The sequence below is a fragment of the Erinaceus europaeus genome, chromosome 2 (genome assembly GCF_950295315.1).
Source record: "Erinaceus europaeus chromosome 2, mEriEur2.1, whole genome shotgun sequence".
Classification (NCBI taxonomy): Eukaryota; Metazoa; Chordata; class Mammalia; order Eulipotyphla; family Erinaceidae; genus Erinaceus; species Erinaceus europaeus.
The window spans coordinates 42,555,128-42,580,569 of NC_080163.1; the positions used below are offsets into that span (position 1 = coordinate 42,555,128).

General features: G+C 40.6%; 2 protein-coding genes across 14 annotated transcripts in view; both read right to left on the bottom strand.

The window, feature by feature from the left end:
- Window positions 1-16,377, bottom strand: part of NME5 (NME/NM23 family member 5) — a 39,734-nt gene extending 23,357 nt beyond the window's left edge. The window contains exons 1-3 of the mRNA XM_007517565.2: window positions 16,249-16,377; window positions 15,781-15,953; window positions 1,867-2,072 (exon numbers count right to left, since the gene is read on the bottom strand). Of these exons, the coding sequence (XP_007517627.1) occupies window positions 1,867-2,072; window positions 15,781-15,909 (335 nt within the window). The 5' untranslated portion in view covers window positions 15,910-15,953; window positions 16,249-16,377. The remainder of the gene's footprint in view (window positions 1-1,866; window positions 2,073-15,780; window positions 15,954-16,248) is intronic.
- A 415-nt stretch (window positions 16,378-16,792) lies between these two features.
- Window positions 16,793-25,442, bottom strand: part of BRD8 (bromodomain containing 8) — a 57,383-nt gene continuing 48,733 nt past the window's right edge. For 9 of the 13 annotated variants that reach the window (XM_060178771.1, XM_060178743.1, XM_060178736.1 and 6 more), the window contains 2 exons: window positions 17,936-18,113; window positions 16,793-17,320 (listed from right to left, as the gene is read on the bottom strand). In XM_060178771.1, the coding sequence (XP_060034754.1) occupies window positions 17,246-17,320; window positions 17,936-18,113 (253 nt within the window). In that variant the 3' untranslated portion in view covers window positions 16,793-17,245. Of the gene's footprint in view, window positions 17,321-17,935; window positions 18,114-19,110; window positions 19,178-25,442 lie in introns of those variants that run through there. The other 4 variants (XM_060178777.1, XM_060178783.1, XM_060178709.1 and 1 more) reach the window with 2 other exon arrangements.

Below are 25,442 nucleotides of genomic sequence, written 5' to 3' on the forward strand. Positions count from 1 at the left end.
GTCCTACGGTATAAACTGAATAAAAAGGAAATAATGGCCACCAGCAGCAGTAGATTCATGATGCTGGCACCAAGCCCCAGTGACTGAAGAGAAAAAAAAAAGAAAAAAAGAAAACACACTGTACTGCTGTTCTGTATTGACTTAATGTCACTGCAAGGTTATGGCAGATATGTTTACTAAAAAATCCATGTAGTTTAAACCTATGCTGTTCAAGGGTCAACTACATTTTATCTTAAAAATACTTATTTAGTTATAAGGGAGAAAAAGGAAGATGAGAGAGAAAGAAGCTGAACATCACTTTGGCACATGTGATGTCCAAGACTGAACTCAGGACCTGGGCTGCCAACTGTATTTTAAATTTAAACTGATTCAGATGAGGATCAAATATATTTAAATCTCAGAAAGCATTTGCTGGAAAAATAGGAGTCCTCTTGGTGAAAGAATTGTTTTGAAAGAGGTAAAAAGAAATGTATATTCAGGGGGCAGGTGGTGGTGCACCTGGTTGAGTACACGTGTCAGTGTGCAAGCACCCAGGTTCAAGCCCCTGGTCCCCACTTGCAGGGGGAAAGTAACTCCAGTTCAAGGTCTGCTTTGTGTTTTGTTCATGCTATTTTTAAAAATTATTATACTATATATCTAATTCTATTCTCTTTTCTTTTCTTTCTTCTTCTTCTTCTTTTTTTTTTTTTTTTTTGCTAAAACTTTAGAGGCAGAACTTTGGTAATCTAATCTCAAAAATTTGGCTGTCTCCTAGAAAAAAAAAAGTAGTGCTGCAGGTGTCTGTCTGTGTCTCCCCCTCAGTTTTCTGGCTATGTCTATTCACTATGTAAATAAAGATAATTATAAAAAAACAACAAAAATGTATATGCAAAAATACAAGGACAGTCCTCTTCACCATTATGCTGGTGGACTGACTTGTCCTCACCATGTCTTCCCACAATATTTTCAGAATCAAATGCTTCCTGGCTAAGAAGCAAAAGCAGACTGTCCCATTCCCCAGCGGATCTGGATGAAAACTGGCAATAAAATCAGGTACAACTCCAAGAGGAGACACTGGAGGACAAAGCTGGATCTATAAGGATTCCTCTAAGATGCACACATATTTATGCTGAGCTAGACTGCTAGTATCATAAATGAAACACTGTTGTCTTGCACACTTGTTTAGGAACCCACTTGGCCTTCCTGTTTCTTGACTCAGTAATAAATATGTGAGTTGTTTGGAGAAAAGAAAAAAATACAAGGACATAGTGTCTTCTTGTTTCCAGGTAATAACAACAATGCAGAGAACTTGAATTTCTGATCCTGTTATACTAATATCCTTTTCTTTTTTTTATATTTATTTTATTTATTTATTCCCTTTGTTGCCCTTGTTGTTTTATTGTTGTAGTTATTATTGTTGTTGTCATTGTTGAATAGGACAGAGAGAAATGGAGAGAGGAGGGGAAGACAGAGAGGAGGAGAGAAAGATAGATACCTGCAGACCTGCTTCACCACCTGTGAAGCGACTCCCCTGCAGGTGGGGAGCCGGGGCTTGAACCGGGATCCTTATGCCGGTCCTTATGCTTTGCGCCACCTGCGCTTAACCCGCTGTGCTACAGCCCGACTCCCACTAATATCCTTTTCTAAAGTACCATTAATTCAGTAAGAGTTTAATTCAAAATTAAGAATAAGTCTAATCAATCATGAATGAGATATTACCTAATGTCTTTTGTAATATTTATTTAGCTATAAACATCTAAACAGTTGAAATGTAAAATAACCATGAACTTGAATTATTAAGAAAACTTTTAAATGAAATTCCTACTACAACAAAATTATATATATTTTTTCCACAAATGGATTCTACTCCCTTCCTATGAAAATTACCTGTCTGGGTGTGTCTCCTTAGCTATTGTGCTGTTACTTGGTCCCAAAAGTTCTTTCCAGTAGGAGATGGCTTTATGTCTAGCTAATATCATAGCAACAAGTGGTCCAGAACTCATGTAAGCAGTTAGATTGGGGAAAAACATTTTCCCATATTGTTCCACATAGAAGTTACTACAGTGCTCAGGGCTAAGATGTAGTTTTCTTCTCTGCAAGAAAAAACAATGTCCACAAAAGCATTTGAAATGGCAGATCATTAATATTACATTAAGTCATTAGTAACACATTTGAGGTTTATATTATGGTGAGATAACAAAGTTATATATAGTCAGCAAATAAAACTATAAAAAGGTTTTAGGACCAGAAAGTAGCTCAGTGTATTAGAGGACAGAACTCTACATACCTGAGGGACAGCTTTTTTTTTTTTTTTTTGGTATCATTTAAAAAAATTTTTTTTTTCTCCCAGATAAACTAGGAATACCAAAGGAGACCACCCAGGACTGAAACAAGACAGGACTAGAATGACCACAGGAACCCAGTAAATCACCAGTGAGTACAAACACATGTGGCTGGTGACAGAGAGGAGAGAGGAGCCTAAGGAGAGATTAAGTGACTGCTAACAGTTCAGCAGTTTATCAGTTGAGACACCACCTCCAGTCTGCTCCACCAACAAGGGGACAGCTGAAGGGAGGAGAGGACTCCCCAGAGACTCACCAAGTGCAACTCTGAGTCTCCATTGCTACTACCCTCAGAATCTGGAGCAGCGACAGGGAGGGACACCAGGGGACAGAGATCTAACCAGGAAACTCAGGAGAAGACCTATACCTCTGTGGCATAGCTGGGGGGTTGTGAAAGTCTCTTTGCATAACCACTGGATTATCTCTGCCACACCCTGCTTTATCTTTTGGTCAGGAGTCAGTGATTAAGCTAAGAAGCCTATTGATAGTTTAAAAGCCCTCAGGCTCCCATAGCCTACAGGGAAAAAAAAAAAAAGAGGCTTTTAAACCACTGAGCTCCAACTCAGGGATTGAATCAATTGTTAACTTCCACCACCGTGAACCCTTTAATTAACTTACTTAGACACAAGTCAATCCAGGCAATAGTGACCAATAATTTGAAAAGTACTGATAAAGGGAACTCATAACATAATATATAAAATGGTTAAAACAACAAGAAAAAATATTGGAGAATCGAACCAGGACAAGAGTCCAGCTAAAAGTCCTCCAGAGGGTGAAGCACAAAATAACGAGTTCAATATCCAAACATTAGCTAAGGAAATAATAACAGGAGTGAGTAAAGAATTTGAAGAAAATTGTAATCAGAAATGCAGGAACAACAAATGAGAATATGGAAGAAAATACTAATTATCTCATGGTTATTAGAGAGCTGAAAGCTGAAATCGCTGAGCTAAGAATGCAACTAGCTGAACAAGCTAAAACAGTATCAGAACAGGGCAACAAAACAGATGATCTCCAGAAAACAGTAGAGGGCAGAGAGAATAGAATCTATGAGGCTGAAGACAGAATTAGCAAGATTGAGGATGAAGTAGAGACAACTAAAAAAGAAGAGATCTCAAAAAGAGATTAAGAGTGGTCTGGGAGATGGCTTAGTGGATAAAGCACTGAACTGTCAAGCATGAGGTCCTGAGTTCAAGCCCCAGCAGCACATGTACCAGGGTGATATCTGGTTCTTTCTCTTTCCTCCTATCTTTCTCATTAATAAATAAACAAAATCTTTTTTTTAAAAAAAGAGAGAGATTAAGAGATGCTGAAAACAACAACAGAGTCCTATGGGATAACTTCAAAAGAAACAATATACGCATTATTGGCTTACCAGAGGAAGAAAGAGAAGGAGAGGAAGAAAGCATTTTCCAGGCCATAATAGCTGAAAACTTCTCTAGTCTAGACAACATCAAAGACATAAAGATTCAAGAAGCCCAGAGGGTCCCAAACAGAATTAACCCAGACCTAAAGACACCAAGACATATCATACTTAGAATGGAAAGGAATAAGGATAAAGAAAGGATCCTCAAGGCTGCAAGAGAAAAACAAAGAGTCACCTACAAAGGAAAACCCATAAGATTAGGAGCAGACTTCTCCATACAAACACTACAGGCCAGAAGAGAATGGCAAGATATCTACCGAGTGCTCAATGAGAAAGCCTTTCAGCCAAGAATACTATAACCTGCTAGACTGTCATTCAGACTCGATGGAGGCATCAAAACCTTCTCACACAAGCAACAGTTGAAGGAATCAACCATCACCAAGCCTGCGCTGAAAGAAGTTCTGAAAGTTCTCCTATAAACAACCAGACTGCCACAAATAGGACATATATCAAAACACTCTAAAACTCTACAACAATGGTGTTAAAATATCTTCAATCTTTGATATCAATAAATGTCAATGGCCTGAATTCACCTATTAAAAGACACAGAGTAGGAAGATGGATCAGAAAACACAACCCAACAATATGCTGTCTACAGGAAACCCACCTAACTCAACAAGACAAACACAGACTTAAAGTGAAAGGATGGAAAACTATCATACAATGGCCCACAAAAAAGGGCAGGAGCAGCTATTCTCATATCTGACACGATAGACTTTAAAATAGATAAGATTAAAAAAGATAGGAATGGAGACTACTTAATGCTCAGAGGATCAGTCAATCAAGAGGACTTAACAATTATTAACATCTATGCACCCAATGAGAATCCATCTAAATACATCAAATTTCTACTGAAAGAGCTACAGCAATATATTAACAGCAACACAATCATAGTAGGGGACTTCAACACCCCACTCTCTCAACTTGACAGATCATCCAGGCAGAAAATAAATAAAGACATAAGGGAGCTAAATGAAGAGATAGATAAACTAGAACTATTGAACATTTTCAGAGTGATTCATCCCAAGAAACTGGAATACACATTTTACTCAAATCCATATGGGTCATTCTCAAGATAGACCATATGTTAGGCCACAAAGATAGCATCAGCCTATTCAAGAGCACTGAAATCATCCCAAGCATCTTCTCAGACCACAGTGGAATTAAACTAACACTTAACAATCAACAAAAGATTAGTAACAGTCCCAAAATGTGGAAGCTCAATGGTACACTTCTTAACCACTTCTGGGTCAAAGAGGAAATCAAGGAAGAAATCAAAATGTTTCAAGAGTTCAATGAAAATGAAGACACAAGCTATCAAAATATTTGGGACACAGCTAAAGCAGTCCTAAGAGGGAAGTTCATAGCTATACAAGCACACATTAGGAAACAAGAAAAAGCACAAATAAACAGCCTGATTGCACATCGTAAAGACCTAGAAGAAGAACAACAAAGGAACCCTAAAGAAACCAGAAGGACAGAAATCACTAAAGTTAGGGCAGAAATAAATAACATTGAGAATAGGAAAACCATACAAAAGATCAACGAAAGTAAATGTTGGTTCTTCAAAAGAGTAAACAAAATCGACAAACCTTTAGCCAGACTCACAAAACAAAAAAGGGAGAAGACCCAAATAAATTGGATACTAAATGAAAGAGGAGATATCACAACAGACAGATATCACAACAGGATGAATATGGGATGATCTCACTCTCAGGCAGAAGTTGAAAAACAAGATCAGAAGAGAAAACACAAGTAGAACCTGAAATGGAATTGGCATATTGCACCAAAGTAAAAGACTCTGGGGTTGGTGGGTGGGGAGAATACAGGTCCAGGAAGGATGATAAAGGACATAGTGGGGGTTGTATTGTTAAGTGGGAAACAGGGGAATGTTATGCATGTACAAACTATTGTATTTACTGTTGAATGTAAAACATTAATTCCCCAATAAAGAAATAAATTTTAAAAAAATTTGTATTTCCCCCCTTTTGTTGCCCTTGTTGTTTTATTTTTGTTGTAGTTATTATTGTTGTTATTCATGCCATCGTTGTTGGATAGGACAGAGAAATGAAGAGAGGAGAGGATGACAGAAAGGGGGAGAGAAAGACACCTGCAGACCTGCTTCACTACTTGTGAAGCAACTCCCCGTGTCAAGCATGAGGTTCCTGGTTCAATCCCAGGCAGCAAACATACCAGCATGATGTCTGATTCTTTCTCTCCTATATTCTCATTAATAAATAAAATCTTTAAAAAACTCTAAAAAGGGGGTGGTGGGGCAGACAGTGGCATAACTGGTTGAGCACACAAGTTACAGTGGCAAGGACCCAGATTTGAGCCCCAGTCCCAACCTGCAAGGGGAAAGCTTTGCGAGTGGTGAAACAGAGCTGCAGGTGTCACTCTGTCTCTCTCCCTTCCTACTACCCCCTTCCCTCTCGATTTCTGTCTGTCTCTATGTAATAAATAACGATAAAAAAAAGTAATATAGGGAAGCTGGGTGGTGGCACAGCGGGTTAAGCGCACATGGCGCAAAGCACAAGGACCAGCATGAGAATCCCTGTTCGAGCCCCAGCTCCCCACTTGCAGGTGGTCACTTTGCACGCGGTGAAGCAGGTCTGCGGGTGTCTTTCTCTCCCCCTCTGTCTTCCCCTTCTGTCTCCATTTCTCTCTGTCCTATCCAACAACAATAACAACAACAACGATGACAATAAACAACAAGGGCAACAAAAGGGAAAAAAATTAAAAGTTAAAAAATAAAATAAGTGGGAAGCGTCTGGGAAAACAGCATACTGGTTCTGTAAAAGACTCTCATATGGGGGTTAGGCAGTAGCACAGCAGGTTAAGTGCACATGGTGCAAAGTGCAAGAATCTCTGTTTGAGCCCCCAGCTCCCCACCTGCAGGGGTTGCTTCACAAGTAGTGAAGCACGTTGGCTCTGGATTTCTCTCTGTTCTATCCAACAACAGCAACAGCAACAATAATAACAACAAGGGCAACAAAATGGGAAAAATGCCCTCCAGGAGCAGTTCGTAGTGCAGGCACGGAGCCCCAGCAATAACTTTGGAGGCAAATAATAATAATAATAATAATAATAATTCTCATACCTAAGGCTCTGAAGTCCTAGGTTCAATCCCCAGCACCACCATAACCCAAAAAACTGAGCAGTGCTCTCATTAAGAAATAAATAAATAGCAGGCCAGCGGTGGCACACTTGGTTAAGTGCACCTGTCACCACGTGCAAGGATCCGAGTTCCAGCCCCCACTCCCCACCTGCAAGCAGGACACTTCATAAGCTCCAAGGACCAGTTACTATTTTTTTTAAAAAGTATTAACTGGGCCTGGGGGAGGGGGTGGCACAATGGATAAAGCATTGGACTCACAAATATGAGATCCTGAATTTGATCCCCAGCACCCCATTTGACTCTTTAGCTCTCATGTAAATAAATAATTTTTTCTTTCTTTCTTTTTTTTTTTCTTTTTTTTCCTCCAGGGTTATTGCTGGGCTCGGTGTCTGCACCATGAATCCACCGCTCCTGGAGGCCACTTTTTTTTCCTCTTTTGTTGCCCTTGTTGTTGTAGCCTCGTTGAGGTTATTATTATTGCATTGTTGATGTCGTTCGTTGTTGGATAGGACAGAGAGAAATGGAGAGAGGAGGAGAAGATAGAGAGGGGGAGAGAAAGATAGACACCTGCAGACTTGCTTCACCCCCTGTGAAGCGACTCCCCTGCAGGTGGGGAGCCGGGGGTTCCAACCTGGATCCTTACGCTTTGCGCTACATGCGCTTAACCCACTGCGCCACCACCCGACCCCCTCTTTTTCTTTCTTTTTTTAATGCTTTTTAAAAATATATTTATTTCAACAAGGGTAACAAAAGGGAAAATAAATTAAAAAAAAGAAAAAATGTATTCCCTTTTGTTGCCCTTGTTTTAGTTATTGATGTTGTTGTTGTTGGATAGCAGAGAGAAATGGAGAGAGGAGGGGAAGACAGAGAGGGGTAGAGAAAGACACCTGCAGACCTGCTTCACTGCTTGTGAAACCACTCCCCTGCGTGGGGGGGGGTGTTTCTGCTCTACTGCCGACTCCCTCTTTTTTTTTTTTTTTCCTCCAGGGTTATTGCTAGGGCTAGATGCCTGCACTACGAATCCACTGCTCCTGGAGGCCATTTTTCACATTTTGTTGCCCTTGTTGTTATTATTGTTGTCAGTGTTGCCGGATAGGACAGAGAAATGGAGAAAGGACGGGAAGACAGAGAGTGGGAGAGAAAGACACCTGCAGACCTCCCCCCTGCAGATGGGAAGCCGGGGACTGGAACTGGATCCTTGAGTCCACCCTTGTGCTTTGAGCCACGTGAGCTTAACCCACTGCGCTACCGCCCCACCCCCAATTTAACCTTTTTTAAAAAAATCTTTTTAAGTGGTCTGGGAGGTCATACATTGGATGAAGTCTTGACTTCAATCCCTGGCGGTACATGTATTGGAGTGATATCTGGTTCTTTCTCTCTTTCCATCATTCTTCATGAATAAATAGAAAATAACATCTTTAAAATAAAATAAAATCTTTTTTTAAAAAAGCCCTTATATGTCCATTAACAATAATGTGAAACTAACTTCAGTAGGTGTGCTGTTGCAGCATAATGATAAAAATTAAGGGACTGACGGCTGGGCCTTAGGGCAGCGGGGTTAAGCACACATAGTGGGAAGCAAGAGACGGGTTTAAAGATCCGGGTTTAAGGATCCGGGTTTAAGGATCTGGGTTTGAGCCCCCAGCTCCCTACCTGCAGGGAGTCGTTTCACAAGTGGTGAAACAGGTCTGCAGGTGTCTATCTTTCTCTCCATCTCTCTTGATTTCTCGCTGTCCTGTCCAACAACAGCTATGACAACAATAACAACTACAACAAGCGCAACAAGAAGGGCGACAAAATGGGAAAAATGGCCTCCAGAAGCAGTGGATTCATAGTGTTGGCACCGAGTCCCAGCGATAACCCTGAAGGCAAATAAATTCCTTTTAAAAAATTATGGGCTTGTCAAAAACACAACATAAACAAACAAATTAAGGGCTTGGAGCTAAGGAAGTGACTCAGCAGGTCCAGCACATGCTTTGAATACATTAAGCCCCAGGTTTGCTTTCTAGCACTACAAATAACTGAGCTGTGTGTTTAGGACTCATTAAAACAAAAATAGAAAGTGCTTGTTTGTCATGTATATAGTCAAGGTTCAAGCCTAGCCCCTCACCACACTGAAAAAAGGTACTGTGGGGCTGTGGTACCTTTCTCTTACTCCTTCTCTTACTCTATCTGAAAAAGTGAGACTGGGGCAGTGAAGCCCAGTGATGAATAATAAAAACAACAACAACAACAATGATAATAATAGCACAACACCTACAACTCATTCTAAAGTTGATACTGAATCAATAATTCCATTGAATACTTTGAAATAAATTAGATCAGCTAGTAGCCAGGGAGGTAGTTCAGTGGGTAGAAGTCAAGACTTTCATATGTGCACCACCAAGTTCAATTCTTGGTATATAAACCAGAGTTGTGATCTGACTTCAATCTCAAAAAACAAATGCATCAATAAATAAATCTTAATTTAAAAAATTAGAATGAAATATTTCACTATTGGGATGAATATTTTCTTTGTAAAATTTTTATCTTTACTATTGGATAGAGACAGAGAAAAATTGAGAGGTGAGGGGAGATAGAGAGAGAGAGACAGAGAGACACCTGCACCCCTTGCTTCACCACATGTGAAGCTTTCCCCCTGCAGGGGCTTGAACCTGGGTCCTTGTGCACTATAATGTGTGTGCTTAACCAGGTGCACCACCGTCTGGCCCCTGGGGTGAATATTTTCACAGAAAAATAAAAATTTTAAAGTATATTTATTTCTCTTTTGTTGCCCTATTGTTTTATTGTTGTAGTTATTATTGTTGTTGTTAGTGGTGCCGTCGTCGTTGTAGGACAGAGAAATGAAGAGGAGGGGAAGACAGAGGGGGAGAGAAAGACACCTGCAGACCTGCTTCACCACCTGTGAAGTGACTCCCCTGCAGGTGGGGAGCCAGGGATTCAAATTGGGATCCTTATGAAGGTTCTTGTGCATTGCGCCACGTGTGCTTAACCCAGTGCGCTACTGCCAAACCCCAAGAAATAAAATTTAAAAATACTGGGGTGGTGGCTCACCTGCTTGAGTGCACATATCATACACAAGGATGGGATTCCCTGGTCACTACAGAAGAGAACTGCAGGAGATTTGAGAAGTGGAGTGATGTGGTATTTCTACTTCTCTGTCTAGGAAGGAAGGAAAGAAGGGAGGAAGGGAGGGAGGGAGGGAAGGAGGAAGGAAGGAGGGGAAGAAGGGAGGAAGGGAAGGAAGAAAGAACTAGAAGTCATGGTCTAGGAGGTGGTGCAGTGGATAAAGCATCAGACTCTCAAGCATGAGGTCCTGACTTTGATCCCTGGCAGCACATGTACCAGAGTGATGTCTGGTTCTTTCTCTCTCTCTTCTATCTTTTTCATAAATAAAAAAAATAAATAAATGAACTACAGTGGAGGAATCCAGTAGGCACTGGGCTCTAGTTATAACCCTGGTAGCAATACAAGAAAAGGAACCATAAGCTTTTAATAAAGGAAAGACTGCCACCTACTGAAAGTTTACATAATTTTACAACTTTCCCTAGAAACAAGACGTCAAATTCAGTGGACTCCCAACTATAATAAAGCCTACTTAAAAGACAAAAGACAAATATTGTATGGCCCCATTTACATAGAATATCTGAAACAGTATCATAGAGACAAAATAAAACGTGGTTACGGATAACAGGAGTGGGGAGGGCAGGGAGTTACTGTTTAATGTGTAGAATTTAAATATGAAAGGATGAACAAGTTCTAGAGGTACCTGGGGAGATAATACAGAAATAATACATAGGATTTGCATGAAAGAACTCCCAGGTTTCACCCTCAGCACCACCAATAGTAAGAGCTGAATAATTTTTGCAAAAAACAAAATTCTAAAATGGTCAGGAGATAGCCTATCAGGTAGAACATGTGCCTTGCCACATGTGTGAAGCTTAGGCATGAGTTCCAGCACCACATCAGAGCACCAAGAGTGGCACAATATACTATAGTATCCCTTCTTTATCGTTTCATTTTTTCCCCCTGGCATCAGGGCTCTGCATAGTTCCTGAGTGTCTCCCCCCCCCCCCTTTGTTATTTATTTTATTTTAACCAGAGGAGTGCTCAGCTCTTGGCTTATGGTGGTGCAGGGGATCAAATTTGGGATTTTGGAGCCTCAGGCATGAATCTCTTTGCATAACCATTATGCTCATTATGCTGTCTACCCTTACCCTGCATGTATCCATTTGTCTGTGTGGAGCCAGGGTCTCACTTCACTGTTTCTGGAACACACACACACACATATATATATATATATATCTTTTTTAAAAATTTATTTTCCCTTTTGTTGCCCTTGTCTTTTTATTGTTGTAGTTATTATTGTTGTTGTTATTGATGTTGTCGTTGTTAGATAGGACAGAGAGAAATGGAGAGAGGAGGGGAAGACAGAGAGGGGGAGGAAAAGATAGACACCTACAGACCTGCTTCACCGCCTGTGAAGCAACTGCCCTGTAGGTGGGGAGCCTGGGGCTCAAACCCAGATCCTTAAGATGGTCCTTGCGCTTTACACCACAAGCGCCACAAGCGCTACCGCCCGACTCATATATATATATATATATGGTCTATCTCTCACTTAAGAAGTTAAAGCAAAAAACAAGGGCAACGCAAAGGAAATAAATAAATATAAAATATTAATGCTATTCTTATTTAAAAAAAATTTTAAAGCAGGCCAGGTGGTGGCACAGTAGATAAAACATTGGACTCTCAAGTATGAAGTCCTAAATTCAATCCCTAGCATCATAAGTGCCAGACTGATGCGCTGGATATTTTTCTCTTCTCTCTCTCATTAACAAACAAATATTTAAAAACGGGGTGAAGAGTAGATAGCATAATGGTTATATAAAGAGACTCTCATGTCTGAAGCTCCAAAGACCCAGTGCTCTGGTGTAAAAAAAAAAAAAAAAAAGTGAAGGGGCTGGTTGGTGGTGTACCTGGTCTCATGAGTTCACATATTAAATGCTCAAGGGTCCTGGTTCGAGTCTCTGGCCCCTATCTACCCCCTGCAAAAGCTTTTGCCAGTGGTGAAGCAGTGTTACATGTCTTTCTTCCTCTCAATTTCTAGCTGTCTATCCAATAAACAAAGATAATATTTTTTTAAAAAAAAGTGAAAAGGGGGAGTCGGGCGGTAGCGCAGCGGTTTAGCGCAGGCGGCGCAAAGCACAAGGACTGGCGTAAGGATCCCGGTTCCAGCCCCTGGATCCCCACAGGGGAGTCACTTCACAGGCAGTGAAGCAGGTCTGCAGGTGTCTTTCTCTTCCCCTCTCTGTCTTACCCTCCTCTCTCCATTTCTCTCTGTCCTATCCAACAATGACGACATCAATAACAACAATTACTACAACAATAAAAACAAGGGCAACAAAAGGGAATAAATTTTAAAAAAGTGAAAAGGGGGGTGATGTGTATGTATGAAGTACTGTGTTCATTCTTCAGTAATACATACAAATAAAATAATTGTTTAAAGAGGAAAAGTTCTAGAGATGGATAGTAGTAATGACTTGCTCAGCAACGTTATTTCATGTCACTAACTGTACACTTTTCTTCTTCTTCTAGCGTTTGCCCTTCTTCCGTAGCCAGTCAACAGCATCAGGTTGAGCCTGATGTAAAGTTTCGAGACCTCCTTTGAATCTGGAGAGGTGGCAGTCGTTGACTATGTGGGTCATAGTCTGTCTGTAGCCGCAGGGGCAGTTCGGGTCGTCTCTGGCTCCCCAGCTATGGAACATAGCGGCGCACCGGCCATGGCCTGTTTGATAGCGATTGAGGAGGGCCCAATCATAACGTGCTAGGTCAAAGCCGGGTTGACGCTTGCAGGGATCTGTGATGAGGTGTTTGTTCTTTACCTCAGCTGACTGCCAACTCTGTTTCCAAGAGACTGGAACAGAGAAGTTCAGTGTAGGCATAGGGGACCAGATTGGGTGACGAGACGTCAAGCGTTGAACAGGGTGGGCGAAGATATCCGTGTATATTGGCAGGTCCGGTCGAGCGTAGACGTGGGAAATGAACTTAGATGATGCCGCATCCCGACGAATATCTGGCGGGGCGATGTTGCTAAGAACTGGCAGCCATGGAACCGGGGTGGAACGGATGGTTCCAGAAATTATCCTCATGGAGGAATATAATTTGGAATCGACCAAGTGGACATGGGGGCTACGGAACCATACTGTACACTTAAAAATGGTTACAATGGTAAGAATTTATCACACTTTAAAAAATTCAATAAAGTAGCATACAATATACTTAGTTCTTCTTGGGTTTGAAATTAAATGCTGACAAGAGAGTGCTAAGTTTTAGTATATATCCCACTAAAATTCTTTTAATTTTTTATTATCTACTTATTTATTGGGTAGAGACAGGCAAAAATTGAGAGGATACAAGAAAGACAGACACCTGCAGCCCTGCTTCACCATTTGTGAAGCTTCCCCCTGCAGGTGGGACTGGGGGCTTTAACCCAGATCCTTGTGCATAAGTTTCTTTTCTTTATTTCCTTAAATTTTTTAATTTTATTTTTGCCTCCAGGGTTATCTGCTCCTCTTTGCTATCTTTTTCCTTTTTGTTACCCTCATTGTTTATCGTTGTTATTATTTTGTTATTGTTGTCATTGTTGGATAGGACAGAGAGAAATCAGAGAGAGGGAAGATAGAGGGGGGAAGATAGATACCTGCAGTTTTAGTATATATCCCAATTAAAATAGTTTTAATTTCTTATTATCTATTTATTTATTGGGCAGAGACAGGCAGAAATTGAGAGGATAGAGGAAAGACAGATAGACACCTGCAGACCTGCTTCACTGCTTATGGAGCAACTGCCCTGCAGGTGGGGAGTTGGGGGCTCGAACCGGGGTCCTTATGCTGGTCTTGGCGCTTCATGCCTTGTGCACTTAACCCGCTGCACTACCACCACCCAGCTCCTAGTATTTTATTTTTTTAACCATAGCACTGCTCAGCTCTGGCTTATGGTGGTGCAGGGAACTGAACCTGGGATTTTGGAGCCTCAGACATGAGTCCCTTTACATAACCACTATGCTATCTACCCCTGCCCTCAGCTAAAAGTTTTAAAGATGTATTTGCTTATGGGTGCAGGGGGAGAGAACCAGAACATCCTGCTGGTGGCATGAGTTATGCTGGAGATGAAACACAGGACCTCATGCTTGACCTCATGCACTGCACCACCTATTGGTCCACCCAATTAAAAATTTTAATCACTTATTGTTTGTCATCAATTATTTTATTCTTGAATTATTCTGAAATTTACTTGTTTTTTGTTTTATTTTGAATTTTTCATCATCTTTATTTATTGACTAGAGACAGCCAGATATCAAAAGGGGAAGGGAAGTTAGACAGGAAGAGAGACAGAGGAAGGATAGACACCTGCAGACCTGCTTTGCCACTTGTGACGCTTTCCTCTTGCAGGTGGGGAGCAGGGGCTTGAACTCAAGTCTTTATGCATTGTAACATATGCATGCAACCAGGTGAGCCACCACCCAGCCCCCTTTTGTTTTATTTTTTTTTAAGATTTATTTTATGATAAAGGGAGAGAGAACCAGAGCATCATCACTCTAATACAGGCAATGCCAGGAATTAAGCCTGGGGCTTCATGCCTGAAAGTTCAATGCCTTATCAACCAGAGCACTGCTCATCTCTAGCTTATGGTAGTAAACCTGGTAGCTCAGTTGTCAGTCTTGAAAGTAATCTGCATAACCATCGTGCTGTCTTACCTTCTTCTTTGCTCTCAATTGTCAATATTTTTAACATGGTACCAGAGATCTAATGCAGGATCTCATGCATGTGCTTTACCACTGAGTCACCTCCATGGCTAGACTACTGATTTATTGATTTTATTTGATAGGACAGAGAAATTGGAAGAGACAGATATCTGCAGCACTGCTTTGCCACTCATGATGCTTTCCCCCTACAGGTGGTGACCAGAGGCTGAACCTGGGTCCTTGTGCACTGTAATGTGAGCACTTTAGCCAGGTGCACCACCACCTACCTAGCCTCTATTTAACCAATCTTCAATGGTGTACTTTTCAATTTTTTGGGGGGAGGCGAGACTACTGCACAGCTCTGTCTTATAGTGGAGTAGAGGACTGAACTTGGGACTTAGAGCCTCAGGCATGAAAGTCTTTTTGCATAACCATTATGCTATCTCCCCAGTCTTCTGAAATAAAAAGCTTAAAAATTATTTTTTCTTATTTTGATTTATTAGAGGCAGACAGAAATTGAGAATGGAGGGGGAGAGAGACACCTGCAGCCCTGCTTCACCACTCATGAAGCTTTCCCCCTGCACGTGAGGACCAAGGGCTTGAACCTTGGTCCTTGTGCACTATAATGTGTATGCTTAACCAGGTGCACCACCACCTGGTCCCTTTATTTTTATTCTTCCTACTATACTTGATAGGACAGACAGAAATTGAGAGGGGAAGAGAGACATAGAGAGAGAGAGGGATGGACACCTGCAGACTTGCCTCACCACTCATGAAGCTCCACCCTCCTCAACTTTAGGTTGGGAGTGGGGGCTCAAAGCTAGGTCTTTGCACATGGTATGTGCGCTAAACCAGGTGTGTTATCGCCCATCATCCTCCCCAATTTTTAAAAAAATATTTTATTTTGTTTTTGAGAGAGATGCAGAGAAAGAGATACACAGAGAGAAAGCTCTGGCTTATGGTGGTGTGGGGGACTGAACCTGGGATTTTGGAGCCTCAGGCATGAGAGTTTGTTTGCATGACCATTATGCTATCTCCCCTGCCCCCAATTTTTTTTTCTAAAGATCACACCTAAATTTAATGTTAATATTAAGGATCTAATGGGTTAGTAACAACTTTATGTAAATACAAAAAGGAACAGAGAAAGAAAATCATTATATCTAAAAGTTACCTGAACAATGGTGAATCCAGATCTGAGAATAATATCTCGTATCTCCTCCTCTTTGTCAACAATATCTGGTTTGATAATGGCCAGAGTTTTTTCTACATATATTTGAGGTGGGGGCATTGACATCTCCATTCTGACTTTTCGGAAAACAACTAAAGTTTCTTGATAGGTATCAACTGCAATGACATCATCCCCCCACCCCAATTTAACATCATTGTAATTAAGAACAGTATTATTATGTGACTGATTTCATTAATTTGTAGTTAGGAACTAACATAACTTTTCTATAAGCAGTATCTCAATAATATGAATTCTATTCTGCATCTTTGGTTTTCATAAGAGCTTTTATCAGTCCAAGCTGACTTGGCCTGGGAAGATCTGGACCTGTTATAGACCCACAGGGCAGCAACAGGTGACTAGATCTGAAACTATTCAAGGCATTTCTGGGTCTAAAGAGTTGCCCTTTCCCACCTTGAAGGGATTATGATGAGCAGAATCAGGCCTGGTTGGAAAGCAGGACTCCTAGGTCCCTTAGGCCTCCCTAGAAGGAACAGCAGATTCTTATGACCACCCTCATCTTGACACTCACCGCAACTCTAGCCTTTCCAGTGCAACCAAGCTTGTTGCTAGGAGACACAAAGCCCAGTTAAATGACGGTGGCTACAAAGGGCCAATTTAAGCAACATGATTCACACCCCGTGGCCAGTTCCTTAAAGGAGAAAGAAACTCAGCCATAAGCTATTTTATTCCTCTTGCTGATTTATTCCTGAGAGAGCTTATGTATTTTTCCATTACCCTCAATGTCTATCCTATTTCATCATTCTGCCAATTTGAAGGATTCTTCAATTATTTCCATTTTATAAATAATGAGATAAATAACAGACATTCCTCTCATGCCATGTCACCCTTTCCAAAAACTGTATGTAAGGAAACCCACTGTCAATATCTTTCTCATTTCACCAGAAGGTGCTGTCCCCTGTAGTTACAACCTCTATAATCATTAAAAAGCAATCACTGACTTGTGAAATAACATTTATTTATAGAGTTGAAATAAAAGTTTTAATCCAATTACCTCTAAGCCCTTGGAACAAAATATGGCCAACACTTATGGCATAACCTCAATCTCAGTTTTCTGCATGTTTTAATACTATCATAATCATTTTAATAGTAATACATTCACATGCACTTTTGATTTCTTAGGTTTGGGTGAAAATAAGGCATTATTCTTACTAGAAAAGATAACAGATAAGTAGTAAACAAATACTGGAATCTTCTATGGGTTAGAGTCTCAATGAGAGTTCCAAACTCCAGAAAAGGTCAAGTAGCAGCTCCAGATTAACAAAACATCCACTGGGTTGACTTGTTCTCATTCCAGACTATTTAAGTCTCTTCTTTTGTCTAACCAAATACTCAGCACCTACAGGGTAAAGGCAGATAGCAAGCTATGAATCTTTAAAGCTACAGAAGTTTAGGGACTGGGGTGATGGCTCAGCGGTAGAGTGCATGCCTTGCGTGCGTGAGGCCCTGGGTTCAATTCCCGGCACTGTATAACAACAAGAAAAAAAAAACAGAACATCATAAATGACGGTGTGGTAATTTGACCTCTTCTCTTTCAATCTCTCTCTCTCCCCCCTTCCTTCCCTCCTGGCTCTTCTCTCTCATGGAAAACAAAAGCAAAACAAAATAGAAACTCTACAGAGCTCTGAACACAATTTTATTTAAAAGGTTTAACTATACTTTTTTCCTGTAAAGTATGACATTGTCCAGAAAACAAACTCTCAAATATTTTCTGGATATTACCTCATAAATGGCACAATATGAACATACATCGATAGGTATAGCAAACAACAGCAAAAATTAAGTGACTCCAGCCTCTGGTTTGCATGTTTAATCCTTTAATTTGAGGCTCCAGAAACAGAAATTTTCATTATTTATCTATTCTCATCTCCCTTGAGAAATTTCACTGTCGCTTTCCTAAATGACTTTACTATGCATTAAAACTCGTCTACTAAGAGTAAGCCAGCAGGTGTATTGTCACTCCCTCAAGGTCTTGAATCTACATATTAATTCTGAAAGCATAAAGTTACTTCAGTGTCATTTGTATTCTCCAATTTTTGTGGCTACATTCATTTTTCTCTAAGATTTCTACATAGAGTACCTGAATTTGATCCAAGACTTCTCGCTGCATCTCTACAGCCATATGGTATACATGATGATCAGAGTCATTGTACATTACAGCATTTTGGAACATCAGCATCAGGTCTCGCTGGAATTGAGCCATTGTGCGAATCCGTCCCTTAGACAGATTCCTTTTCAGGCTTGTTAAGTCCATAGGTCTATAGGAGGCCAAGAAAAACCAGGGGAAATCAAACCTTCATGTGGAATATGTGATGACCTATTGATATTATGCTCTTAGGTAATTAACCACTTTTTGATTTGGGAGGTGATTCAGAGGGTAGGGTGCCAGACTTACAAACATATAATGTCCTAAGTTCAATCCTTAGCATTACATGTTTCAGAGGAATGGTTTGGATCTTTCTCTTATCATTCATTAATAAATAAAATAATTATTTTCTTAAAAGAAAAATATTTCAGGGGTTGGGTGGTGGCCCACCTGGTTAAGCACAAAGATCTGGTTCAAACCTCTGGTCCCCACCTATGGAGGCGATGCTTGGCAGAGGTAGATAGCATAGTGGTTATGCAAACAGACTCTCATGCCTGAGATGCCAAAGTCCTCGGTTCAATCCCCCACACCATCATAAATCAGAGCTGAAGAAGGATGACAGAGGACCTAGTGGGGGTTGTATTGTTATATGGGAAACTGGGGAATGTTATGCATGTACAAACTATTGTATTTACTGTTGAATGTAAAACATTAATTGCCCAATTAAAAAAAAAATCAGAGCTGAGCAGAGCTCTGATAAAGAAGACAAACAAAAATCAAAAACAAAACAAAGGGGGAAGCTTCACAAGCAGTGCTGCAGTTCTTTCTTTTCCCCCATTTCCTCCTTCACTCTCAATTTTTCTGTTTTATCAAAAAAATGTTTTTTAAAAAAAACCTATTTCTTGGGGGCTAGGTGGTGGCATGCCCAGTTAAGTGCATAGTACTATGCTTAAGGACCTGGGTTCGAGCCACTGCTCCCCACCTGCAGCAGGGATGCTTCATAAGAGACAAAGCAGAGGGAGTCGGGCAGTAGCTTAGCAAATGCTAGAAGAAGAAGTAGCTTAGTGGGTTAAACGCAGGTGGCGCAAAGCACAAGGACTGGCATAAGGATCCCAGTTTGAGACCCTGGCTCCCTACCTGCAGGGAGTCACTCCACAGGCGGTGAAGCAGGTCTGCAGGTGTCTGTCTTTCTCTCCTCCTCTCTGCCTTCCCCTCTTTTATCCATTTTTCTCTGTCCTATCCAACAGTAACATCAATAACAACAACAACAATAACTACAACAACAAAAAAAAAATTGGACAAAAAAGAGGCAAAGCAGATCTGTGTCTTTTTCTCCCTCTTTAGCTACCCCTTTCCTCTCAATTACTCTCTGTTCTATCAAATAAAATATAAAAGAAAAAAAAAAAAAGAGGAAAAATGGCCACTAGGAGCAGTGGATTCATAGTGCTGGCACCAAGCTCCTGAGGCAGAAAATTTGTAAAAAATACTTATTTATTTTTACTTTATTATTATTATTTTTTTAAATTAATTTATTTTCCCTTTTGTTGCCCTTGTTGTCTTTTTATTGTTATAGTTATTATTATTGTTATTTACGTTGTCATTGTTAGATAGGACAGAGAGAAATGGAGAGAGGAGGGGAAGACAGGGAAGTTGAGAGAAAGATATAGACACCTGCAGACCGGCTTCACCACCTATAGAGTGACTCTCCTGCAGGTGGGGAGCTGGGGGCTCAAACTGGGATCCTTAAGCCAGTCCTTGCGCTTTGTACCACGTGCGCTTAACCCACTGCGCTACCACCCAACTTCCCATATTTTATTATTTTTAAAATTTATTTTTATTTATTTTCCCTTTTGTTGCTTTATTATTGTTGCAGTTATTGTTGATATCATTGTTGTTGGATAGGACAGAGAAAAATGGAAAGAGAAGGGGAAGACGGAGGAGGAGTGAAAGATAGACACCCGAAGGCCTGCTTCACCGCCTGTGAAGTGACCCCCTCATGCAGGTGGGGATCCAGGGGGATAGATCCGGGATCTGTGTCTTTGCACTTTGCGCTATGTGCGCTTAACCCGCTGTGCTACTGCCGGACCCCCCAAAAATAAAGTTTTCTTAACGAAAACAGTAGTAAAGTTAACAATCCTCATTGGATAATAGAAGCAGTGAACATTCCACTCCTCACAGCAGTCAAGTGCTAAATACTTTATTAGCTCCCAATAAACCTTTAAAAAGTAGGTACTATTATTATCTTATATAAGGGAAATAGTATCTCCAGCTGAGTAAGCAGAAATATCAAAAGTTTAGTACCAACTTGGATTTATAATTCTGAAGTATCCTGATTCCAGAGTATACAGACCCAGTCACTCAACTAATATAGGAGTACCAGCCCCAAGTACCAAAGTTGTAAAGAGCTCTAATAACCAGTTTGTCATGTGGTGGTCATTCATTATTCAATTTACCTAACAGCACAAATCAAAAGTGAAAAATATTTTCCTCTTTTCATTAAAATGAAGAGTAAAGGGGAGTCGGAGGGTAGCGCAGTGGGTTAAGCGCACCTGGCACACAAGGCAAGGACCAGTGTAAGGATCCAGGTTCGAGGCCCCGGCTCCCACCTGCAGGGACGGTCACTCCACAGGCAGTGAAACAGGTCTGCAGGTGTCTGTTTTTCTCTCCCCTTCTCTGTCTTCCCCTCCTTTCTCCATTTCTCTCTGTCCTATCCAACAATGATGACATCAGTAACTACAACAATAAAACAAGGGCAACAAAAGGGAATAAATAAATACAAAGAAAAAAAGGTTTTTAAAAAAATGAAGAGTGAAATCAAGTGATATTATGATAAATAATTTCTTGAGACACATAAAGTTGGTATATATGAAAAGACACAGCAGTACAGAAACAGGACTGATATGGAGTATTGCATGAAAGTAAAGGACTCTGGGAGGAGGAGTTTTTTGGGTCCATCATAGGGGGTTGGGGGTGGGAACACAGACCTTTGGTGGGAACAGTGTTAAACTATACTCCTATTAGTTTGCAATCTTATAAATCACTATTCAGTATGTCAGAGGAAAAATAGATTGAATGTTTCAAGTTCTTTAATGTCCTAGATTTCAGTTCTAAGTATATATATTCTTTTAGTCTAAGAAAGAGAAAAAAGAAGAAAGAAAGGAAGGGAAAAGAAACGGAAGGTAAGAATCTGCGGACTCTCTCAAAAGCCTAGATCAAGTAGATTAGAAGCATCCAATAGCACAGCTATATACAAGATACTGGATACTGTACGGCAAACCATAACAAAAGGACTTTTCAAAGTTAACCCAATTACCAAATAATGTGATGATAACATTAACTATCGATTTTCTTTTTGAACCCTAAGACAGCAGGAACCTCACATCTCCACTTTAGAGCCCCTACTTCCCCCAGTCCTGGAACCCTTGGATAGGGCCCACTTTCCCGTATGCCTCTCCCAATCCATATCAAATAATATTGCATCCGCCGATCACAACCTAACCAACGCAACGATTGCCACCTCAACATGCTTCACCTCAGACTGTGTCCAGAGACTTCACGTGTGGAATGACAACCCTTCAGCTTCATTACTCGGGTGAGACCTTTCCTTTTATAGTACACTCTAATTTCATCTCAGGTGGTTCACTTTCTAACAAAGTCCCATAACCTAGATATACACCAGTTTCTGTGAGAGAGAGCTTATGTTCACACGTATCCATAAACTACTGCAAAATATATACCTGAAAGCAGAAGTACACTAGAGTTTGCAGTGAGTACCTCCCTAACACTTCCTCTCCACTATTCCAAGCTTGGGATCCATTATTGCTCAACAAATTGTTTGGCTTCGTATGTTAACTCTCTTTTCAATCACCAGGTTCCAGATGCCACCAGGATGCTGGCCAGGCTTCCCTGGATTGAAGACCCCACCAATGTGTCCTGAAGCTCAGCTTCCCCAGAGACACACCTTACTAGGGAAAGAGAGAGGCAGACTGGGAGTATGGACTGACCAGTCAATGCCCATGTTCAGCGGGGAAGCAATTACAGAAGCCAGACCTTCTACCTTCTGCAACCCTCAATGACCCTGGGTCCATGCTCCCAGAGGGCTAGAGAATGGGAAAGCTATCATGGGAGGGGGTGGGTTATGGAGATTGGGTGGTGGGAATTGTGTGGAGTTGTACCCCTCCTACCTTATGTTTTTGTTCATTAATCCTTTCTTAAATAAAAAATAGATTCGACTTCCGGAGGCGGAGCTACGAGCAGCAGATCGCTTTCTCTCCTCTCTTCTCCTCTCCCGGATCAACTAGGAATACCAAAGGAGACCACCCGGACCAAAACAAGACAGGACTAGAATGACCACAGAAACCCAGTAAATCACCCGTGAGTACAAACACGCGCGGCTGGTGACAGAGAGGAGAGAGGGGCCTAAGGAGAGATTAAGTGACTGCTAACAGTTCAACAGTTTGTCAGTGGAGACACCACCTCCAGTCTGCTCCACCAACAAGGGGACAGCTGAAGGGAGGAAAGGACTCCCCAGAGACTCACAAAGTGCAACTCTGAGTCTCCATTTCTACTACCCTCAGAATCTGGAGCAGCAACAGGGAGGGACACCAGGGGACAGAGATCTAACCGGGAAACTCAGGAGAAGACCTATACCTCGGTGGCATAGCTGAGGGGCTGTGAAAGTCTCTTTGCATAACCACTGGATTATCTCTGCCACACCCTGCTTTATCTCTTGGTCAGGAGTCAGTGATTAAGCTAAGAAGCCTATTGATAGTTTAAAAGCCCTCAGGCTCCCATAGCCGACAGGGGGAAAAAAAAAGGCTTTTACACCACTGAACTCCAACTCAGGGATTGAAAAAACTGTTAACTTATATAAAATGGTTAAAACAACAAGAAAAAATATTGGAGACTCGAACCAGGACAAGAGTCCAGCTAAAAGTCCTCCAGAGGGTGAAGCACAAAACAACGAGTTCAACATCCAAACATTAGCCAAGGAAATAATAACAGGAGTAAAGAATTTGAAAAAATTGTAATCAGAACTGCAGGAACAACAAATGAGAATATGGAAGAAAATTCTAATAATCTCATGGTTATTAGAGAGCTGAAAGCTGAAATCGCTGAGCTAAGAAGGCAACTAGCTGAACAAGCTAAAACAGTAGCAGAGCAGGGCAACAAAATAGATGAACTCCAGAAAGCAGTAGAGGGCAGAGAGAATAGAATCAATGAGGCTGAAGACAGAATTAGCAAGATTGAGGATGAATTAGAGACAACTAAAAAAGAAGTAAGAGATCTCAAAAAGAGATTAAGAGATGCTGAAAACAACAGAGTCCTATGGGATGACTTCAAAAGAAACAATATACGCATTATTGGCTTACCAGAGGAAGAAAGAGAAGGGGAGGAAGAAAGCATTCTCCAGGCCATAATAGCTGAAAATTTCTCTAGTCTAGACAACACCAAAGACATAAAGATTCAAGAAGCCCAGAGGGTCCCAAACAGAATTAACCCAGACCTAAAGACACCAAGACATGTCATACTTAGATTGGAAAGGAATAAGGATAAAGAAAGAATCCTCAAGGCTGCAAGAGAAAAACAAAGAGTCACCTACAAAGGAAAACCCATAAGATTAGGAGCAGACTTCGCCATACAAACACTACAGGCCAGAAGAGAATGGCAAGATATCTATCGAGTGCTCAATGAGAAAGGCTTTCAGCCAAGAATACTATATCCTGCTAGATTGTCATTCAGACTAGATGGAAGCATCAAAACCTTCTCAGACAAGTAACAGTTGAAGGAAGCAACCATCACCAAGCCTGCCCTTAAAGAAGTTCTGAAAGGTCTCCTATAGTCAGACCACCACAAATAGGACATATATCAAAACACTCTAAAACTGTACAAGAATGGCGTTAAAATATCTTCAATCTTTGATATCAATAAATGTCAATGGCCTGAATTCACCTATTAAAAGACACAGAGTAGGAAGATGGATCAGAAAACACAACCCAACAATATGTTGTCTACAGGAAACTCACCTAACGCAACAAGACAAACACAGACTTAAAGTGAAAGGATGGAAAACTATCATTCAAGCCAATGGCCCACAAAAAAGGGCAGGAACAGCTATTCTCATATCTGACATGATAGACTTTAAAATAGATAAGATTAAAAAAGATAGGAATGGACACTACTTAATGCTCAGAGGATCAGTCAATCAAGAGGACTTAACAATTATTAATATCTATGCACCCAATGAGAAGCCATCTAAATACATCAAACTTCTACTGAAAGAGCTACAGCAATATATTAACAGTAACACAATCATAGTAGGGGACTTCAACACCCCACTATCTCAACTTGACAGATCATCCAGGAAGAAAATCAGTAAAGACATAAGGGAGCTAAATGAAGAGATAGATAAACTAGAACTATTGGACATTTTCAGAGTCATTCATCCCAAAAAACTGGAATACACATTTTACTCAAATCCACATGGATCATTCTCAAGGATAGACCATTTGTTAGGCCACAAAGACAGCATCAGCCTATTCAAGAGCACTGAAATCATCCCAAGCATCTTCTCAGACCACAGTGGAATTAAACTAACACTTAACAATCAACAAAAGATTAGTAACAGTCCCAAAATGTGGAAGCTCAACAGTACACTTCTTAACAACTTCTGGGTCAAAGAGGAAATCAAGGAAGAAATCAAAATGTTTCAAGAGTTCAATGAAAATGAAGACACAAGCTATCAAAATATTTGGGACACAGCTAAAGCAGTCCTAAGAGGGAAGTTCATAGCTATACAAGCACACATTAGGAAACAAGAAAAGGCACAAATAAACAGCCTGATTGCACATCTTAAAGACATAGAAGAAGAACAACAAAGGAATCCTAAAGCAACCAGAAGGACAGAAATTACTAAAGTTAGGGCAGAAATAAATAACATTGAGAATAGGAAAACCATACAAAAGATCAATGAAAGTAAATGTTGGTTCTTTGAAAGAGTAAATAAAATCAACAAACCTTTAGCCAGACTCACAAAACAAAAAAGGGAGAAGACCCAAATAAATCGGATAGTAAATGAAAGAGGAGAAATCACAACAGACACTGCAGAAATTCAACATATCATGCGAGGCTTCTATGAACAACTATATGCCACCAAGCTAGAGAACCTGGAAGAAATGAATGATTTCCTAGATACCTACCATCTTCCAAAACTAAGTAAAGAGGAAGTGGATAACATGAACAGGCCCATCACAGCTAATGAAATTGAAACAGTTATCAAAAATCTTCCCAAAAATAAAAGTCCTGGACCAGATGGTTTTACAAATGAATTCTACAAAACTTTCAAAGAAGAACTAATACCTCTACTTTTAAAAGTCTTCCAGAAGATTGAAGACACTGGAATACTCCCTGCCAGCTTCTATGAAGCCAACATCACCCTGATACCAAAAGCAGACAGGGACACAACCAAAAAAGAAAACTACAGACCAATATCTCTGATGAA